This window comes from Anarhichas minor, unplaced genomic scaffold (genome assembly GCF_050575085.1).
Source record: "Anarhichas minor isolate MPS153535 unplaced genomic scaffold, ASM5057508v1 ptg000049l, whole genome shotgun sequence".
Classification (NCBI taxonomy): domain Eukaryota; kingdom Metazoa; phylum Chordata; class Actinopteri; order Perciformes; family Anarhichadidae; genus Anarhichas; species Anarhichas minor.
Window position 1 is genome coordinate 421,782 of NW_027466495.1, and position 17,781 is coordinate 439,562.

At 43.1% G+C, this 17,781-nt stretch overlaps 1 protein-coding gene across 2 annotated transcripts; it reads left to right on the forward strand.

Annotated features, from left to right (window-relative positions):
* The first annotated feature begins 662 nt into the window (after positions 1-662).
* Positions 663-17,660, forward strand: acap1 (ArfGAP with coiled-coil, ankyrin repeat and PH domains 1). Of its 2 annotated transcripts, XM_076112369.1 has the most exons (23): positions 667-1,239; positions 3,437-3,494; positions 5,414-5,533; positions 5,852-5,905; positions 6,088-6,146; positions 6,508-6,691; positions 7,114-7,158; positions 7,282-7,377; positions 9,793-9,867; positions 10,000-10,112; positions 10,296-10,347; positions 10,481-10,581; positions 10,740-10,851; positions 10,987-11,192; positions 11,274-11,343; positions 11,514-11,608; positions 13,115-13,308; positions 13,452-13,496; positions 13,631-13,806; positions 14,050-14,159; positions 15,231-15,341; positions 15,424-15,485; positions 16,993-17,660. In XM_076112369.1, the coding sequence occupies exons 1-23, from the start codon at positions 1,187-1,189 to the stop codon at positions 17,088-17,090; spliced, it is 2,289 nt and encodes a 762-aa protein (XP_075968484.1). In that variant the 5' UTR covers positions 667-1,186; the 3' UTR covers positions 17,091-17,660. The 2 variants fall into 2 exon arrangements, with proteins under 2 accessions (XP_075968483.1, XP_075968484.1); XM_076112368.1 differs by having other exon boundaries at positions 663-1,239; positions 15,424-17,660.
* The last annotated feature ends 121 nt before the right edge of the window (positions 17,661-17,781 follow it).

Sequence of the window (17,781 nt, forward strand, 5' to 3'; positions counted from 1 at the left end):
CTATAAGTCTCAATTGATTGACTTATAGGCCTACTCATAATTTCAAAAGTTCTCATATTGGTGATTTAGCAACTCACCATTTTAATTTGGCATTTCAATTGATCAACTTAGTATCTCATATCCTTTTTCAGCTATTTTCTGGCTATTTTCCTCCCTTTTTTTTTGGCAGAAATGAGCTTCCAGAGTAAATAGAGTCATTAGCAGAGGGTGACTTAGAGCAGCGGCCTTCTTCCCACCTCAACCAATACATAAAGAAGAAGGAGAAAGGTTGCCAGACAAGAATACACACCCAGTTTCTCTTCAAGACACGCTTACAGTTCACTGAAACTGAAAAAAAGTTGAATACACAAACAGCAACAGCAGAAACCAAATGAGGGGGGGGGGGGGGGATATTCCACATGGCCAGCTGTACAGCATGATATCAAAAATCAGATTACATGTAATTGAACTCCATGTTTTCATATGATTCGGTCTGTAATTAGTATTAGAGATTTTTTAATCTAACCTCTCATTTTGAGCAGTTTTTCCTACTTCAAAAAAACCACAATTTGCCATGAGTAATAAACCCGGAAATAGTGAGACGGGGGTTGGACTGCTTGTGTGTGAGAGAGACAGGCGGAGAGAGAGACAGGCAGAGAGAGAGAGAGAGAGAGAGAGAGAGAGAGAGAGAGAGAGAGAGACAGAGAGACAGAGAGAGTTCTTTTGGGAATCCAATCAACCGGCTACCTTCTCATTTGATCTTATTCATTTGGGAATATCGATCCATGTACTTTCGTCGCGAGGGAAAACTTTTCAGCAGCATCTCTCTCTCGCCTTTTTATTTTATTTTGCCGGATAAAATACATTTACGGTAATAACGCGGCTGACATCTCATTCATACGTGGTGACAAGTCTCGTGGTTTCCGATGTGCGAAAGAGTTCAGGCACGCGGTGTCCCTTCAAGAGAGACAGACAGACAGACAGAGAGAGAGAGAGAGAGAGAGAGAGCGAGAGTAGAAGCCGAACAGGACGAGCTGCGGGAGGAATACAAATGATACTGTAAGAATGATTCCCCGGTGTTCTGGAGCCTTAAACCTGAAGATTTAGTGTTGTTTTTGTCGGGCTGCTGTCCACTTGGAGCTCCGGAGAGGATTCGAAGAAAATCTAGTGAAGCGTTTGAAGTGATCTGCGACTACCGACGGAGGTGATGACAGTCAAGCTGGACTTTGAGGAGTGTTTGAAAGACTCTCCGCGCTTCAGGTAAGAATTCCACCTGTGCTTTAATAGTGATGCAGTCAATAAAACAAGGAGACTTAACCTGTTGACTCCCAGCAGCAAAACACAGCAAAATTTACCATCTGAAGTTTAAAATATAGGCTAGAAAAGATGGATAATTAATTATATTCCTTTTGATGGTCTTATTGCAATAGCTCCAAATGTCAGGGGCCTTTTTAGACGACAAAAATGACCGTTAATGCATTCAGTGTTTCTTAATAAGTCACAATCAGCGGTCCCTCTGGGTCTGAGTCATGTCATTGCAAGTGTTGCGGGTCAATAAAAGGAATGAGACTCCATGCAGGCCTGCAGGGCCGAAAACAAAAAACTGATCTGAGGTGAGATGTTGCTGCTCCGGGGTCATTGAAACACATGAAGCTTACATTGGCCCTGTTGTCACTCAACGTCTTTTATTAGAAACATGAAATTATGGATGGCATACATGTATTTGTGCCACTCACTGAATTCTGCCCCTTTTTTGAGCTACTTTCCACCTCACTTTGATGCTTTTTACGCCTCATTAAAAGCCTCTAAAGTTCCTATCTATGCTGTAACTCTACTACACAGAGTCGGCATCTGGTGTAACCAAAAGGGAAGTGTTGCTAAATTGGTTTTGCAAGCAGCTCGACAGAGAGTTGGACAGACTTTGGGTGTGCCCTGATCTCTTGTTGGCATCCTGCCTGAGTCACAGCGGCTGGTGTGTGTCGTCTCTTCCAGCTGATTTGGCGTATTTCAAACCCCGGAGCCTCGGCCTCCCCTGTTGCCCGTATTGAGTTCGTGAGGCTTCGGCAACAGCGGTGGAAAGTTTGAGCAGTGGCAGCTGCAGTGGTTGGGGCCTCGTGTCAGGCCGAGAGCAAGGGGAAGGAACGAGGGGAGGAAAAAAAAGGGGGCAGGGAAGTTACCTCCACTTATAAACACAGTCAATCAAACTGATAAGCAGAGAATGTGAAGGAAGGCCGAAGGATGAACAGATAAAAGCTGTAACTGACAGCTCGGGACAGGCTGTCAAATGCGCTGCCTCCTGTTACTAGGTAACGAAGAGGTGGGAGGGCAACAGGAAGTGAGGCGAGATGTGCTGAGGTGATCAACAGAGGAGGCAGGAAGTGTGTTTTTTTTCTTCTGTGGGGAGAACGACGGCGGAAACTCTGCTTCAGCTCTGCTTCATTTGCTTTCTTACTGTGACACTAATTCAGAGGCAGATGAGAAAGGATGTGTCCCCTTTAATGAAGGAATCGTTGTTATCTTCCCTTTCATCCTCTCTTCAAGCTGACCTCAGACTTTGATTCAAACATCCCCACACTAACAAAGAAGAAGCACAAACAGTTACTGTGTGTCCAGGCCCTCCTCTCTTCTCTTTCCACTCAGTCTCGCCTCTCCTCCCCCCCCCCCCCCCCCCCCCCCCCCCTCCTCTCTCTGTCTATATCTCTGTACTGTTGGTGGAAGGCAGCGGAAACCACATGGTTGAGCTGTTGGTTTGAGACGAGACGAGAGGCAGAGAGAGAGAGACTGACTGTCAATCTAGCCGTGCACAGAGCTTCTGAGTGAGAGATGTTTGAGAAGGCCAGGCTCTTGCACTCAGAAACAAAATTGAAGGGTATTAATCCATAACTGAGTCTGAGTGTATACTTTTCGTGCAATGTAATTTTTCTATTTAGCAGGGACACTGCACAATGATGGACATTGCTGTAAATGCGCCAGAGTTATTCACAATTCTCATCTGTAGTCGCTTGACAGATAATATAAGATTAAAAATGTACAAAATGATTGAAAGCCTTTGCGAAAATAAAGGGATATATTACTGTTTGTAGAGACTCATTTTGCTACAAATTAAAACATGCAGCAAAGAAGCACAATAAACAGCATGCAAGCAAGAAAGGTTAGAGTGGTGTCAGAGTTTGAATTTGAGTAGTTTGAAACCTGTGAACGAACTTAAAACAATTAATTGATTCTTAACATTTTCATCAATTACTTTTCCGTCGATTGACCAATCAATCAATTAACTAATCACTTCGACTACCTTCAGCTTGACTTAACTTTCGTAAAAATTCCATGAACTCTATGAAATGTAAGGATAATATTACTCTGGGGTTCATGTGCTACTGTGAGTAAATATATAGCGACCTTTCACCCCCAAGATATTGTGTGTGCGTGTGACATTGTGTACTTTGTGTGTCCGTTTCAGAGCTGACATCGAAGTGGTCCAAAGCGATGTGAGTGAACTCGAGACACGTTTAGAAAAGGTGAGATACATACACCTACACTCACTTTTATGATATCATAGTGAGTCAATGCTCTACTTCTCAAAAATGTTCCCTCCAACACGCGCACACACACACACACACACACACACAGACACACACACATGCTCCTCATGTGAAGAGGCAGTGAAGTGAGAGGTGGGCAGCGGTAGTTGAGGTATTTCTCACCTGACAGTGAGCAGGAAGTAGCCGCAGGTGCTACTTCCCCATCGTATTGTCCTACAACAGAGAGAACAGTAGTTTGTTCTGCTTTGATACGATAACATATATTCATGTTGTCACATGTTGTGTTTCTGTTCCTTGATTAAAAAAATAAGAAGAAATATACGAGTCCTAGATAAAGCTCTTGGTTCATTTAACTTTCCTTGTAAAGCATAGAAGTGAGTATGTGTGTGTCAGCAGGGGAGATGCATTGATTTAGGAAAAAAACTGAACTAACTGGGTTCAAACCCCTGGTGCTGCATGTCTGCTCTGTTGCTGACCTCTGACCTCTGATAAAGAAAGATAAAGAAATGTCCCTGCTTGCATGAGTGTTGGATGTTTTTCAATGTATTGAATATCAAAAGAACCAATTGGCCCACAGGTGCTTATCAGATACATCAGTGTAAATGTTGGATAAGCTAAAATAAACTGTAGTACATTGAAGGCTCATTTACACACTGTGCTGGGAATAACAAGGCCTTCAGACTGTTCCAACTTAAGCAGCACAAGAACAAAAGAGTCATAAAGGAAACAACGTCACCCAGAAAAGTCAGTTGCACATCAACAACTATCTGAGGTTTGCTAACATTGGCTAACATTAGCCACCAGAAGCTACTAGTCCCACCAGAGCAGTTGAGCCAGAAGCTGTCAAACCTCTGTGTGTTGTTTGCTTCTTATTGGGACAGCTTTAAATTTGCGAAAGAAAGCAAGCGTTAATTCCTCTTTTAAAAGTACACAGTCATCTTTGTCACGTCAACCAGTCCTGAGAAGAGGTCCAACATTTGTAATCCGGCACATTAAGTTGAAACACCTGTGTGGTTGCAACATGGCATGGCTGAACATGAACTAGGCTGCAGTTCAATGTGTATTAAACCTGTTTTACTTCAAGTAATCATTTTTGTTGTGTAATACTGCTACATAGTTGTTATTTCAGCTCCTTGTTATTGGCTTTAAAGTCCACAATGTTACTGTTTCCTCAGTTACACTCTCACCCTTTTCTTCAGGGTCCTTCACTGTAACGTTAGGCTACATGGTAAAGTAACAATAATGTCAGGAAGTAAAGTGACATTTTTTTATCAACCTGACAAAATTACGTTCTTGTGGGAAGAAAAGAAAAGGCAACAATGTAGCTTCTTTACATTCTATTAGAATGTAAAGAAGCTACAGTGTATAGAATGATTCTATTGAAGTTATTCCTTTTTTAAATGTTTTAGACGAGTCACTAATCACTTTAAAAGAGTGATTATAGCTGATTTAACTTACAGACATGAGATTGATCTTCTCATGTCACTCTCTTTATACAATGATATAAATTCATCCCCGTTTTATTGATATCTTACGAAATATTACTCCTCACTTTTCGTGCGTTTTTCCTGCAAAAGTCCAGCAACATGAGTCTGTTTTCGCTTGTTGCATGCATACTGTCTTTTCAAAATAAACTTCCATCTTCACAGGAAACAACTATGGTTTAGGCCAGGCATGTCCAAAGTCCGGTCACACATGAATGCTTACATTTGGTTACATTGCTATTTGCTGTCATTGAAAATAAAATGATTAAATAACAATGTATGTATAGGCTACTTGTATTGTTTAAAATAATGTCAGCAGGGACTGTATCACCGGTCTTTAGTCACCGCTCAAGTCTTGTTTGAGTATTCGGGATGAATTTGACTGTGGTGTTGAATGTTTGTGTCATCCAGCTTGTGAAACAATGCCATGCCATGCTGGAGGCCGGCAGAGTCTACTGCCAGACCAGCAAGAGCTTCGTCAATGGCCTCCGGGATCTGGGACACCACTGCTCCGGGGACCAGACGATGGAGGTGAAAGAAGCACAGCGGCATACCACTCGGGTCATTTTTCCACTCAGATTATGTCACATTATGTCACATTTACCCAAAGAAAGAGGTGTTTTTTTAACTTTTAAGTACACCTGGAAGGTACTACTTTAATCAGATTTATTAAACTGTCAAATTCAGGATATCTACCTTTTTTTACACAACATGGGTTTGAATGAAACCAAATGCACTGAACTGAACCTGGAATCACAATCTGCACTCTAACCATGAAACAGAGATGATTGTTGTATTGATATTGCTGTTAAGATTTGATGAGTCTAATCTAAAATGTCTATCCTGCAGGAGTGTTTGGACAAATTTTCCAAAAAGCTGTCTATCATCTTGGAGGCTCAGGGGGTGAGTCTGTCTGTCTGTCTGTCTGGCCCTTTTGACTTACCGTCTTTTCACCACCATCTCCAATCGCAACGCTCATCAGCTGCAGTGTGTGGTCAAACACGGCTGCAGCACGCTGTTGGTCACATTTGATATTTAGTGATCTGTGCTCACTGTGATAGATCTATCTCTGTCTCCTTTTCTAGGAAGTGATTGAGACCACACAGAAGTCGGTGAAGACGAAGCTGCAGAACTTTGTCAAAGAGTCAGTGAGCTGCTTTTTCATCTCATCTTTCAGACGCACTCAGCCGCCTTCTTCAGGCTGAGTCACTCCCCCTGCAGATCTGCCAACCGTTAGCACACACATTCAAAAATATTAAAGGATTATGTTCCTTTGTTAGACTTCTCCTCGTACTCTGTCTGCTCTTATTAGTGGGAATGATATGGTGGATTAGATTAGAGAGGATGTCTCATAGCATGGGACAATAGTGATTAGTTACATTTTTATCCGGTGATACATTTTAAATGTGTTTTAACCCTCTGAGCTTACGTCTTCCAGTTAAAACTGCTAATCTCCAAATTGTCTGTTGGTAATTTTCCTCTTTTCTTCCCTCCTTGTCTCCCAGGGATGTGCGACGTTTCAAGGATGTGCGCAAGGAGTTTGAGCGCAGCAGCGAATGCCTGGAGGGGGCGCTGGTGAGGAACGCTCAGGCGCCACGGGGGAAACAGCACGAGGTGGAGGAGGCGAGCAATGCTCTGCTCAACGCACGCAGGACCTTCCGGTCTGAGGCCATGGATTATGTCCTGGAGGTGAGAGAGAACGCTGGGTGATGTGAAACTACCTACTTTTTCACTTTGGGTTGGGCTGCAGGAATAAAAGATACCAGGAACTACATTTTATTTAGCTTAGCATAAAAACAGGCTTATACAGGGTCCACTTCAACTTTCAATACAAATGTGAGAAATCAAATGTTCCAGTCTGCTAAAAGGAAGTTTAAAGGGGAAACCAGTCACCTAACCAGAGGATTCAGGTACCAAAAAGAGCGTGGATAAGACGCACAACGGCACGTCTAATAATAGTTGGGCTTCTGCGGTTTTGAATGATAACAGGTTTGCCTCGGGGCTTTTCTCCAGCCTTGTGGCTGTGACGCCCAGAGGTTCAGCTGGTCGATGAGTTTTCGGTTATGGAAACGGGAGCACCGTCTCAAACCACTGCTTCCTTTTTGTTTCAGATCAACGTCATTGAGGCGAAGAAGAAGACAGACATTCTGATGGCAGTGAGTTCATGTTGAATTTCATGTTGTTGCTTTTGTAAAGAAACGTGGCGTCTACATCTTTAAAAATGTATGTATGTATGTATGGAAGAGTTTTTGTAAATACTTTCTCATGCTTCCTGTCAGATGTTGTCACTGATGGAGGCCCAGGCTCAGCTCTTCCAACATGGCCACCAGTCTCTCTCAGAACTGGACGAGTATCGACAAAAATTGAATGAAGAGGTAATTGCTTCGTTAAAGCCTGATTGAATTCCTTTCCTACAGCTGGATCTTGTAGCAATCATGGGAGGTAACGGCATCCTGTTTGACGACAGAACTGGCTCGGTACAAATCTGAACTAAATGATGAACAGCAGTCTGAGCAAAGGACAATTGTCAAAAAGTTATGTGGAGCTCAGAGAATATAGCAGCCTGAAGGTGTTGCAAGCCGGGCTTTGGTCCAGGAGGGGCTTAGCTTAGCTTAGCATGAGCCAAGAAGCAGTGGGAAACGGCTAACTAGCCTGCTGTAAAGTTTAAAAAAATATACCTGGTACTATTTATTAAAATTAAGAAGAGCTAATAGGCTCATTTCTGAAGCTAGGTTAATTGAGTCCCGGCTCTAAATTCACTATTTAATGCAGAGATTTAACTTTGACATCGATTCTCTCGTCTTAACTCCTGGAAAGATGGCAAATAAGCACATTTGTATTTATGCAATTAAAGTAACAGCCTCGCCACAAGGTTCCTTTAGAAGCTGCTCTGGAGCTTTTGACCTTATAAGACAACATTCCTTAAACTCTGTGGAGGAGCAATGCTTTAAGGCGCAGCTCTCTGTATTGTTTGTTTCATCCGCTCGGCAGCGTACAAGGATTCAGAAGTGACATAGTTCACGTTTCAGGAAGAAAAAGCAAAGTTTACCAACACGAAATTTGGCTTTTTTTTTTGTATGTTTTGTTATTTTGACCTTTCTCTTTGCCTTTTTTTGAGAAATGTTGGATAGTTTGCCTCCTCTCGCTTCCATGGACCTCTTTCACAGCAGACATTTTGACTTGTCATAGTGGGGAATGCACAGGTGGAACTGATAACATTGACGATGGCTCAGTTCCATTAAGTGTCCCAGTGAGCTATTCCAGGGAACCAGCCTGCACAATATCAGGGCCTCGCCTACGTGGAATGCAGCTATATCATTAACGTTATTAACTACACCTGTGCTTTTCCTACTATGACACGTCAAAAATGTCTGCCGCGAAAGAAGTCTATTGTTCAAATGAAACAATCGGAGAGTGTGCCAGTTTAAGAGAAGTTGACCACACACTGATACAAACATTGAAAATACTTTTTATGAGGCGTACAGTGGATTCAAAATGTTAATTTCAGCTTTAAAGACATTTGTAAAACATGTTGAACGTAAACTAAAACATGTTAGTGTTCAACAAACCACATGGCAACTTTTTAAGCAAAAGACTCCAAATTTAGTTTGGGTAAGTTGCATCAGATGAGTTCTTGGCATCTTTCTAAAGGGCGGCAGGGCCGAGGAGTCACACAAGTTGACATCACGCTTTCATCGTGACAGGAAAAAGTGAGCAACAACAGGAAATATTTCACATGGCTGTGTAAGAGAGTGTGAGTGTGTGAATGTGTGTGTGACAGTTCCTGTTCTTTGACTTTCCAAGCTGGAAAAATGTTTCGCACCGTCAACCTTGAACAGCAGCAGCAGGATTATTGTGTTTCTGCTGAATTAAAAGGATTTAAAACAGGAAATGAATTTGCCGGAGTTCACTGTCCATATCGAACTCCTTTAAAGCGCTTCCTGTTTCAAGAGGAAACAATAGGAACCAGAGTAAGCAGATAAGAGAGACACAACAGCTGTGTTCCAAATCGCACACGTTTTCTTTTTACTTTTAGTGCGTACTGCAGTGTAAGCATTCAAATGGTACAAAATACTGTATCATAACTTTGCTCCTGGATGCAGTAGGACATCCTGGTGTTTGGCGTACTATGTATTGGGGGGGGGGGGGGGAAAGAAACTACCAGTGGTGTTCTTCAGTTTGACACAGGATGCAGGAAAAGGTTCAACACTTCCTAATTCCTTTTTCCTGAAGATCAAAGACTGCAGGAGTAATAACCTACTGTGAACTTGTTGCTGTGTGTTTATGTTGGAGAGGAAAGGGAAAGGAAACAGGGAAAGTAGTCCTTTGAGTTCAGTGAATAGACAGACAAGGCAATAACTGAATGGGCACTAATATAAATGCATAGAGATACATATGTACATAAATCAGAATCCATGCAATTATACTTTTTATAGCTTCTCAGAACACTTGTCGTAGCTAATATTTTCTACATAAAACACAAAGAAAACGTTCTCACCAAATGCATTTAAATTCACATTTTTTTTATTTATCATTTAGGATTTCCATACATTATATTTAATTGGTTAATGTGTTGTGAATATTTGGGTTTAAGCCCCAGTGTTGGTAGCCTGCTGATGTCATTGTTCCACTTAGCTGATTAAAACTGCAAATCAATAAATGTGTCGGAGAGTTTAATAGATTATACGGAAGAGCTCTTTAAGACTGTTATGAGTGGAATAATGTACATCATTTAACAATCAATATTTATGTCTGGAGAACGACCTCTGAGTCTATTTCTGTTTGAATAGCACACTCAGTTTGTCCTAAACTCCGCCCGGGAGAAGAGGGACATGGAGCAAAGACACTCTGCAATCAAGACAAAGGTAACGCATTCATCAAAATTTAGATGCACACTTTTATAAATCTCAATTTTAACCACAATTCAAGTACAGTAATAGGCCATTAACACTAATTACATTTCCACTAAGCGACTTGTTTTTCTTAAATATTTCCAGGACGTGTCCTATGATGACTCGATCATGGATTTCAACGCTGACGCAGCTAATGGGATCGTCATGGAGGGCTACCTCTACAAGAGAGCCAGCAACACCTTCAAGACCTGGAGCAGGTACACGTTCACCCAGAGGTTGTCTCGCGCAGAACAGCTGCATTGTCTTTGTGCTCTTCTCCCTCCATACGTCACATTAAAGGGACTCAAACGTCCACTGTCTGTGTGTGTGTGTGTGTGTGTGTGTGTGTGTGTAAAAGGCTTAATCCTTGACTCTTTGACCATTTCATATTCTCTCTCCAGGCGTTGGTTTTCAATTCAGAAAAATCAGCTGGTGTACCAGAAGAAATTCAAGGTATATTTTAGATAAATGTCACTATTTATATATACAAAAAAAGGCTTGAACAGCCAAACAAAGAACACACATATGTGTTTATATAACATGCGTCGTCTGACCTGCATGCTTTTCCTGTCTGCGTGGCTCTCAGGACCAGCCTACAGTTGTGGTAGAGGACTTGCGTCTCTGCACAGTGAAGCCCAGCTCTGAAAACGAGAGGCGGTTCTGCTTTGAAGTGGTCTCCCCATCAAAGTGAGTATGCGTGGGCGAACATGTTTGTGCGTTCATGCGTACGTGTATTTAAGCGATGGTGGTGAATGTTATCAGTGTTAAGTGTGCAGATTCGAGAAGAGGGGGGGGGGGGGTTGTGAGAATTTGTTTGCATCAATTTCTCGTATGTGTGTGTGTAGGTGTTGTTTGTTGCAGGCAGACTCTGAAAGGCAGCAGCTGGGGTGGATCAGTGCCGTCCAAAACAGCATCGCCTCAGCCTTTCAGGAGCACAGAGAGGACCCACACAGCCCAGTGAGGACACACACACACACACACACACACATACCTGCATTTTTTCAGTGGGAGTTTAATCCGAGGAGATACAGAGGAAGTTCTGTGCCTTTGTTCGTCTCCTCATTCCTGTATTTGTGTGTGTGTGGTTATCAGAGACAGCGCTGCAGCTCGGTGACGGCGAACAGTTTGGGAGGAGGAGGGGGAGGAGCGGATCAGGAGAACAAGGGCTGCAAGGCCTTGGAGGAGGTCCAGGCCATCCCGGGGAACAAGCAGTGCAGCGACTGTGGGGAGCCTGGTCCCGATTGGGCCTCCATCAACCTGGGCATCACGCTTTGTATCGTCTGCTCAGGAATACACAGGTACATTCACACACACTTCTACACACACACACGCACACTCTGCATGAAACCGTAGCTTTAATGGTTTCCTCCACTTCACAGGAGCCTGGGAGTCCATTTTTCCAAAGTGCGCTCCCTCACTCTGGACTCCTGGGAGCCAGAGCTCATTAAGGTAATACAACCTTTTAACTGAAGCGGCTACACAACCTCATTATTGTATTTCCTGTGTTAACAAGAAGTCCTCTCGGTAAGATGATTATGAAATACATTATGGAATAGTACTTGAACTAAACTCTCCAAATACAGCACTGAAATACATCACACTGTCTTTGCCTTCTTCAGTTGATGTGTGAATTAGGAAACACAGTAATCAACAGGATCTACGAGGCCCGGATTGATGAGATCACCATCAAGAAGCCCCACCCCTCCAGTCCCAGGTACAAACTAACCAATGTTTACACATGCGGCTCGGTTTACCCTTCATAGGTACTACTATGTCTTATCTGGCTCTGGACGGCAATGACCCGGGTGATGTCATCAGGGGTATCTTGGCTTTGGCTTTAGGCTTCATGTTTTCAGCAGAAAGTCTAGTTTAGTTCGGACAACGTGGCGTTTTAAAAGGGAAACGGGGTCTAACAATAAGATGCTCTTGGTTGCAATATGGGAAACATGGGACCCAGTGTTTCTGTTAAGTCCCTTTTAAGTGAAAACACACAAACTTGATTTATCTGGTAATTAAACAAGGAGCCAAAAATGAAAGAAAAAGCACAAAGTGTTCCACATTATTTATTTTTCATTTTCAATCCACAGTCGGAGATTTTGTTTTCCTTGAGATGGATTTCCCCCAAAATACCTCAAATGAGGGTGTGTCCCAAATTATAATAATATATCAGCATGCTAACTTCTGGTGGTCAAGTGCAACCTCCATACCAGACATCTGGGTTTATTGAAATATTGGCAGTGGGTAATTAGTCATATTTGGTCCATAATTCGACAACAGTACACACCTGTACTACAAACCTGTCTTTAAAGGAACTTTATTTCCTAACGATAACATATCAAGCTGTTGATCCAGCATGACTCAGAAATCAGCAGAAATACAAAAGAAAGCACTCTTCATCTCCTCCTGCTGTCATCTTCATGTCATTACATAAAGGTTTATTTCTGCCTGTTAGTACATTGATGATGAAGACTAAGTGTGCGTGAATCAACTCTCCACATCTCTGAAAAGGTTTATATGTGTGTGTTGAGAAAATCAGTGGTTTCAGTGGCTGAACTTTAAAAATGTAACCGTCTCCAAAGATCTATGTGGATTTACAGATTAATATCTCAGCGGCCTACGACTCTCTTGAGACCTATTTTTTGACTTCCTGTTCTCCTCTCTGTTGTGTCACAGCAGACAGGAAGTGCCACAGGTACCTGATGCACATGATTAACGTTGTGACTAAAGTGTCCTCCGGAAGCCTGCTGTCAGGCTGCATGCTCTCTGCAGCATGAGCTTTCAGTATCCTCCTGTCTGGGCTTTTGAAGTATTACTTTGTTTGTTTTTCTGTGACATATTGACAACTCAAATTCCTTACAACACAGCTGATAAACATGGATTGTTATTGTTTTTAAGCGGTAGACAGCTTGCATTTGTGCTGTAATTAACTGGTAGAGAAAGGAGGGCCCTAAATGGAGCTCTTTTTAACAGAATTTACGAGTTAATTAAAAGACACTGAGCCCCACGAGGACATGTGTGAAGCATTCTTGTCTCACAGCTGCACAAGCAAGATGTGGAGTCAAACAGAGAACGAGTAAAACCAGAAGCATACTGACGAACACAGGCCTGCATGTCTGCTTTGTTTGCTTTTGCTGTGTGAGAGAAGACTGCTGAAGAAATAAGAGTTCCCTCCCATCTTGTTCTTTCCTTCTCTCTAATCTGTCATTTCTGTCCCTTCCAGGAGTGACAAGGAGTCGTGGATCCGATCAAAGTACGTTGAGAAGAAGTTCATCCAGAAGCTGCCTGAGACCGGCAGGAACCCCCTGCAGAGGCGATCCAGCGGCAGGAGGAACCGAGCGGACACGCAGGACCGGGCCGTGCAGCGGCCGCCGCTCAAACCCAAACCGAACCGAGCCACTCTGCCTCGGCTCACAGGTAAACACACACACACACAATCCCCAAAGTTGGTGATCCAGCAAAAGTTGATAATCCTAAGGGCCTAGTCAGCTGTGTTATGTGTGCGAGCTGTTGCGGTCAGCAGGATAAACCAGTAATCGTGGCTCTCTCTCTTTCCTCAGGGCTGAGCCCCAGTGACCTTGTCCAGAAGAACAACACAGACAAAGGTGAGATAAACATTGCCCGCTGATGCGTATTCATTACGTGTTCAACATGGACCGTCAGAGTAGCACATTTAAAATGTGTCGTGTCTTCAATTTGACAAAAAGAGAAGCTAATTCCCCCCCCTTGCTCTCCTCAGAAGTGGACGATGAAGTGGAGGATCTGAGCGGGCTCCACCCCGGGGCGTTGTTGTACCGCTCGGCCGCCCTGCAGAACTTCCCCGTCATGGCCGACGCTTTGGCCCACGGAGCCAGCGTCAACTGGGTCAACGTGGCCGAGGAGTCCAGCACGCCGCTGATACAGGCGGTCTCAGCGGTGAGGAGGAGCTAGAACTTGAGTTGACGATATTAACCTCTCCTTTAGCGCCACCATCTGGCAACTGTCTTTCCTTCCGTCCATCACTTTGCAGCCTTTAAGGCCCCACTAGTTGAGACTTTATATGTTTACCTGTTTGGACGAGGTGATAGTAGGGCGAGGTTCAGAGCAGATCATGTAGGTGGTGTGTGTATGTTGAAAATATACAAATGGCGGCCTCGTGCGTTCCTGTTTCCTGACCAGAATGCGCTGGCAGCCTGCGAGTTCCTGCTGCAGAACGGTGCCAACGTCAACCAGGCAGACAGCACTGGGAGAGGACCGCTTCACCACGCCACCATCCTGGGTCACACCGGGTAGGACACACACACACACACACAAGCTGGTACACATATGAACAGTCTAATTTCCCACATTGACCAAAAAAAAGGTGTGCAAAAGGTGACACAATGTGATGTTTTGGTCAAGTCATCAGTCCAACTTACAGACCGTTTGTTCTAGAAACATGAATACCTCTATCAGACAAACAACCATGTCCAATCCAGTAAGTAACAATAGAATAAAATAAATAAAGATGAAAATGCAAACCGCAATAGACACTGACACGGAGGAAGAAATGCAAGTGAAAGAAAATCTATTAAAGCCTTTCTGGCACAGCGCTCAGAGCCATTAACGAAGCTAAGTAGATTCGGCCAAATGACATTCCTGTGTTGTGGAAAGTGGGAAATCTGCACAAAGGAAGTGATGAATTACAACACAAAAGGGTCTCCTGACACGAATTAAGTTAAGACTTTTTACGGCTTCATGTCGGAATGTTTGTGCACTTGACATTATTTATTTGTATTGATTGCTTTTAAAGCACTCTAAAGTTTCCCATTGTAGCTTTACAGCAAAAAGAACCTGGTCGTTTAAACTGAAAGGAACAAAACGCAGATAACACGGAGAGCATTATTTCACTATTTGTAGCGGTGCTGCTTATCAGAAAGTCTGTCCCTCATCTCATCTGGCCTGGGGCAGATTGCACACTTCTGCTTGGAGCACATGGTTTGGAGCATGATTTGTCATAATTTTAAGAGGAAGTTTTATTTTGAAAGTACATTCAAGAATAAGGTTTACAAGAGAACAAGGCTCTTTGACCAAATGGGGCCACGGGTACTTATATTTAGGAATAAAACTAGGAACTAAAAGTCCACTTGTTGCACTTCCTCTTCCTGAAGAACCGCAAAGATGAATTAAAAAGTTACGGTGACTTTTGAGATGCATCTGTCTTCGCTGGTCAATTGTAAAAGCACTTCATTTGTATATTTACACATGAAATATCAGAAAACTTGTTATACAAAATGTCCTGAAATCTGGAACTTGATTTAGCTTTTTTTCATGCCGTGCACACACACATTCTCACACACTTTATCTCTTTGCTTCTCCAGGTTGGTCTGTCTCTTCTTGAAGCGAGGAGCAGACTACAACGCCAAAGACAATAACCAGAAAGACCCCATAACCATTGCCGTGGACACCGCCAACGCTGACATCGTCACTTTGTGAGTATTTGGGGACGAGAACAGAACTTGCATGTTGATGTATGTAAGCCAGCTTCTCCTAACTGTTCTTCTTCCTCCTCAGGCTGCGGATCGCCAAAATGAACAAGGAGATGCGGGAGATGGACGGAGCGTTTGGCCAATCAGGTCAATCGGGGGGGCAGGGATCTGGGGGTTTGTTAGGCGGGACAGGAGGAGGGCGGGCCCACACCAGGAAGAGCCTGCAGGCTCTAAAGAACCACATAAGTGGCTGGGCTCTGGGGGGGCAAAATGATTAGTGGGGAGAGAAACCGGCCCCAGGACAAGAGACTGGAATGAGCCTGTTTTTGCTCGTGAGCTAAAAGGAAAATCATGTTTGTTAAGCATTATAAATCATGTGGCGTTTATATCTGCAGCATCTGCAGATAAATGATCCCGGCCTTCCACCCTTATCATTCAAGGAAACCCGCATCATCACATAAAACTAAAAAAAGGAACATTGCCTTCATGGAGAAAAAGCATCAAATGAAATTCTTGTGAACCAAGTGAAAGCCAGAACACAGGGTACGACATGCAGTGTAAAGGCAGAGAGTCTCTGAGAACAGATTCATTTACCTCAGTGAAGACGGGGAAATGTCATGTGAAACAAAAGTGCACTTTGAATTACAAACGCACATCCTCCTGCACTTTGAAACCCACACAATCTCAGAATACAGAGTGCTGCGTGTGGGTGTTTCTAACAGAGGTTTACATGTATATACAATAGACTTATATGAGGCCTATTTTTTATATTGTATATTTGGGATATTTTTATATATATATAGTATGTACAGTGTTCTGGCTTCATCAGATCCTTTTTATTGCGTTTATGTGTACTGGTCGGTTTCTTTCAGTCCAGTCATGTAAGCTAAATTCAATGCCGGGTTTGGTCCTCAAGGACGTTTTTTTTTTTTTTTTATCCCGCTATTCTGTGAATAGCGGCACAGTTTGAACCTCTTGTTATACATCACGTGTTTGTATTTATCAGACTTTCCAGAGCTCAGTGCTGCGGCTCTTGAGCTTAAGGTTAACAGTTGGGTTTTGTTTGCATTTTGTCATTTGGCTCCTTTCCCAAGCTGCAAAGTCCATTCTTTCATGATTGTCCTTTTAGTGGCTGTCAAAGGCTTTTATTTAAATTTTTTTTTTTGTGTGTAAGCTGTTTCACTCATGAAGGAATGGAAACGTGATGCTTTTTCGTCTGCTTGAAACAACTGCTGGTCAGTATTTGACGTGCTTCATCACTGTGTGTGTGTCTTTGTTGTGTGCACTCATGTGCCTTTTTGCCCTCTGCCCGCTGAGATGTCCAGCTGGTCTCAACTGCTTGTGCAGTGTGCACACCTACTGCGAACTACGAGGTAAAGTGCATGTGCATGCCCCGATGTGTGTTGTGTGTTTTATTTGTTCAACTGCATGCCTCTCGCTTTTTAGGGCTACAACTCTGCCCGCTCTCCAAAGTCACGCAGCCTTTGACGAGAGATGTTATGGTTCAAACACAGCTGCGCCTCGTTAGCAGAGAGCCAAGACTTTAAAGAGATGGCATTCATTTAAGAATGGATTTCTTAAACTTTGAAGCTTGTGATACTATTAGTACTCTATACTAAATGTCATGCTCATGTCTTCTTTTTTCTTCTTCCAGGTGATGAAACCTACCAGGACATCTTCAGAGACTTTTCACACATGGCTTCAAACAACCCAGAGAAGCTCAAACGCCGCAGCGCAGACGCCAGAACTTAACCGGCTGTAGCCTCGTCACCCCGCTGTACAATGCCACAGTTCCCACTTGCATGCTCTCAAACGCATATATAGAAAACGTGGTAGTATCCAACACACACACACACACACTTTCCCTGGCTACGTGCCACATGTTGGGTCATAGCTCAGCTGGTGTTGACTTCAGAGGGGATGAAAACGCTCCAAACAGTGAATTCTTTTGTGTGAACACGTCGGACCAGAACAATCGCGTCCGAGCGGGAACACTGTGGCAGCTTTATGAGAGCAGCATGAGGCGTCTTTATGTGTAGCAGAGGGTATCATCACTCTGCCAAGGTTTCTTAATTAAAATCTGGTGGATCTGTTTGGGACTTTTTTTTTTGTAAGCTAAAAGGGCAGTGTTTTTTGTGAAATGGACATAATTGTTGCAGAGATTAAATGAACTCTTCCATCAAATTGTAATGTACACTTTTTTTTTTTTTTTTTTTTTTTACATTCGGGACATTTGGAGACTGTGTTCATGTTTGTTTTGTTAAACTGTGTGAGGTACTTGAGATTTGTATCATGATCAAATAAACTGCAATACAAAACATGTGTTTAAGTATTCTTGGTTCTAATAATGTACAGTGTATGTTTGCTGTCCCGAGTACACATCTCCAGCAGAGGGCGCCATCATTTTATCATAAGCAAAAAGTTACCACAGCAGACCTGCCCG

Excerpts from the sequence above, each read along its gene's own strand:
- acap1 (XM_076112368.1), top strand. The coding sequence starts at position 1,187 with ATGACAGTCAAGCTGGACTTTGAGGAGTGTTTGAAAGACTCTCCGCGC. Across the intron at positions 11,609-13,114 it reads CCCCACCCCTCCAGTCCCAG|GAGTGACAAGGAGTCGTGGA; the intron begins GTACAAACTAAC and ends TGTCCCTTCCAG. Across the intron at positions 15,342-15,423 it reads AACGCTGACATCGTCACTTT|GCTGCGGATCGCCAAAATGA; the intron begins GTGAGTATTTGG and ends CTTCCTCCTCAG.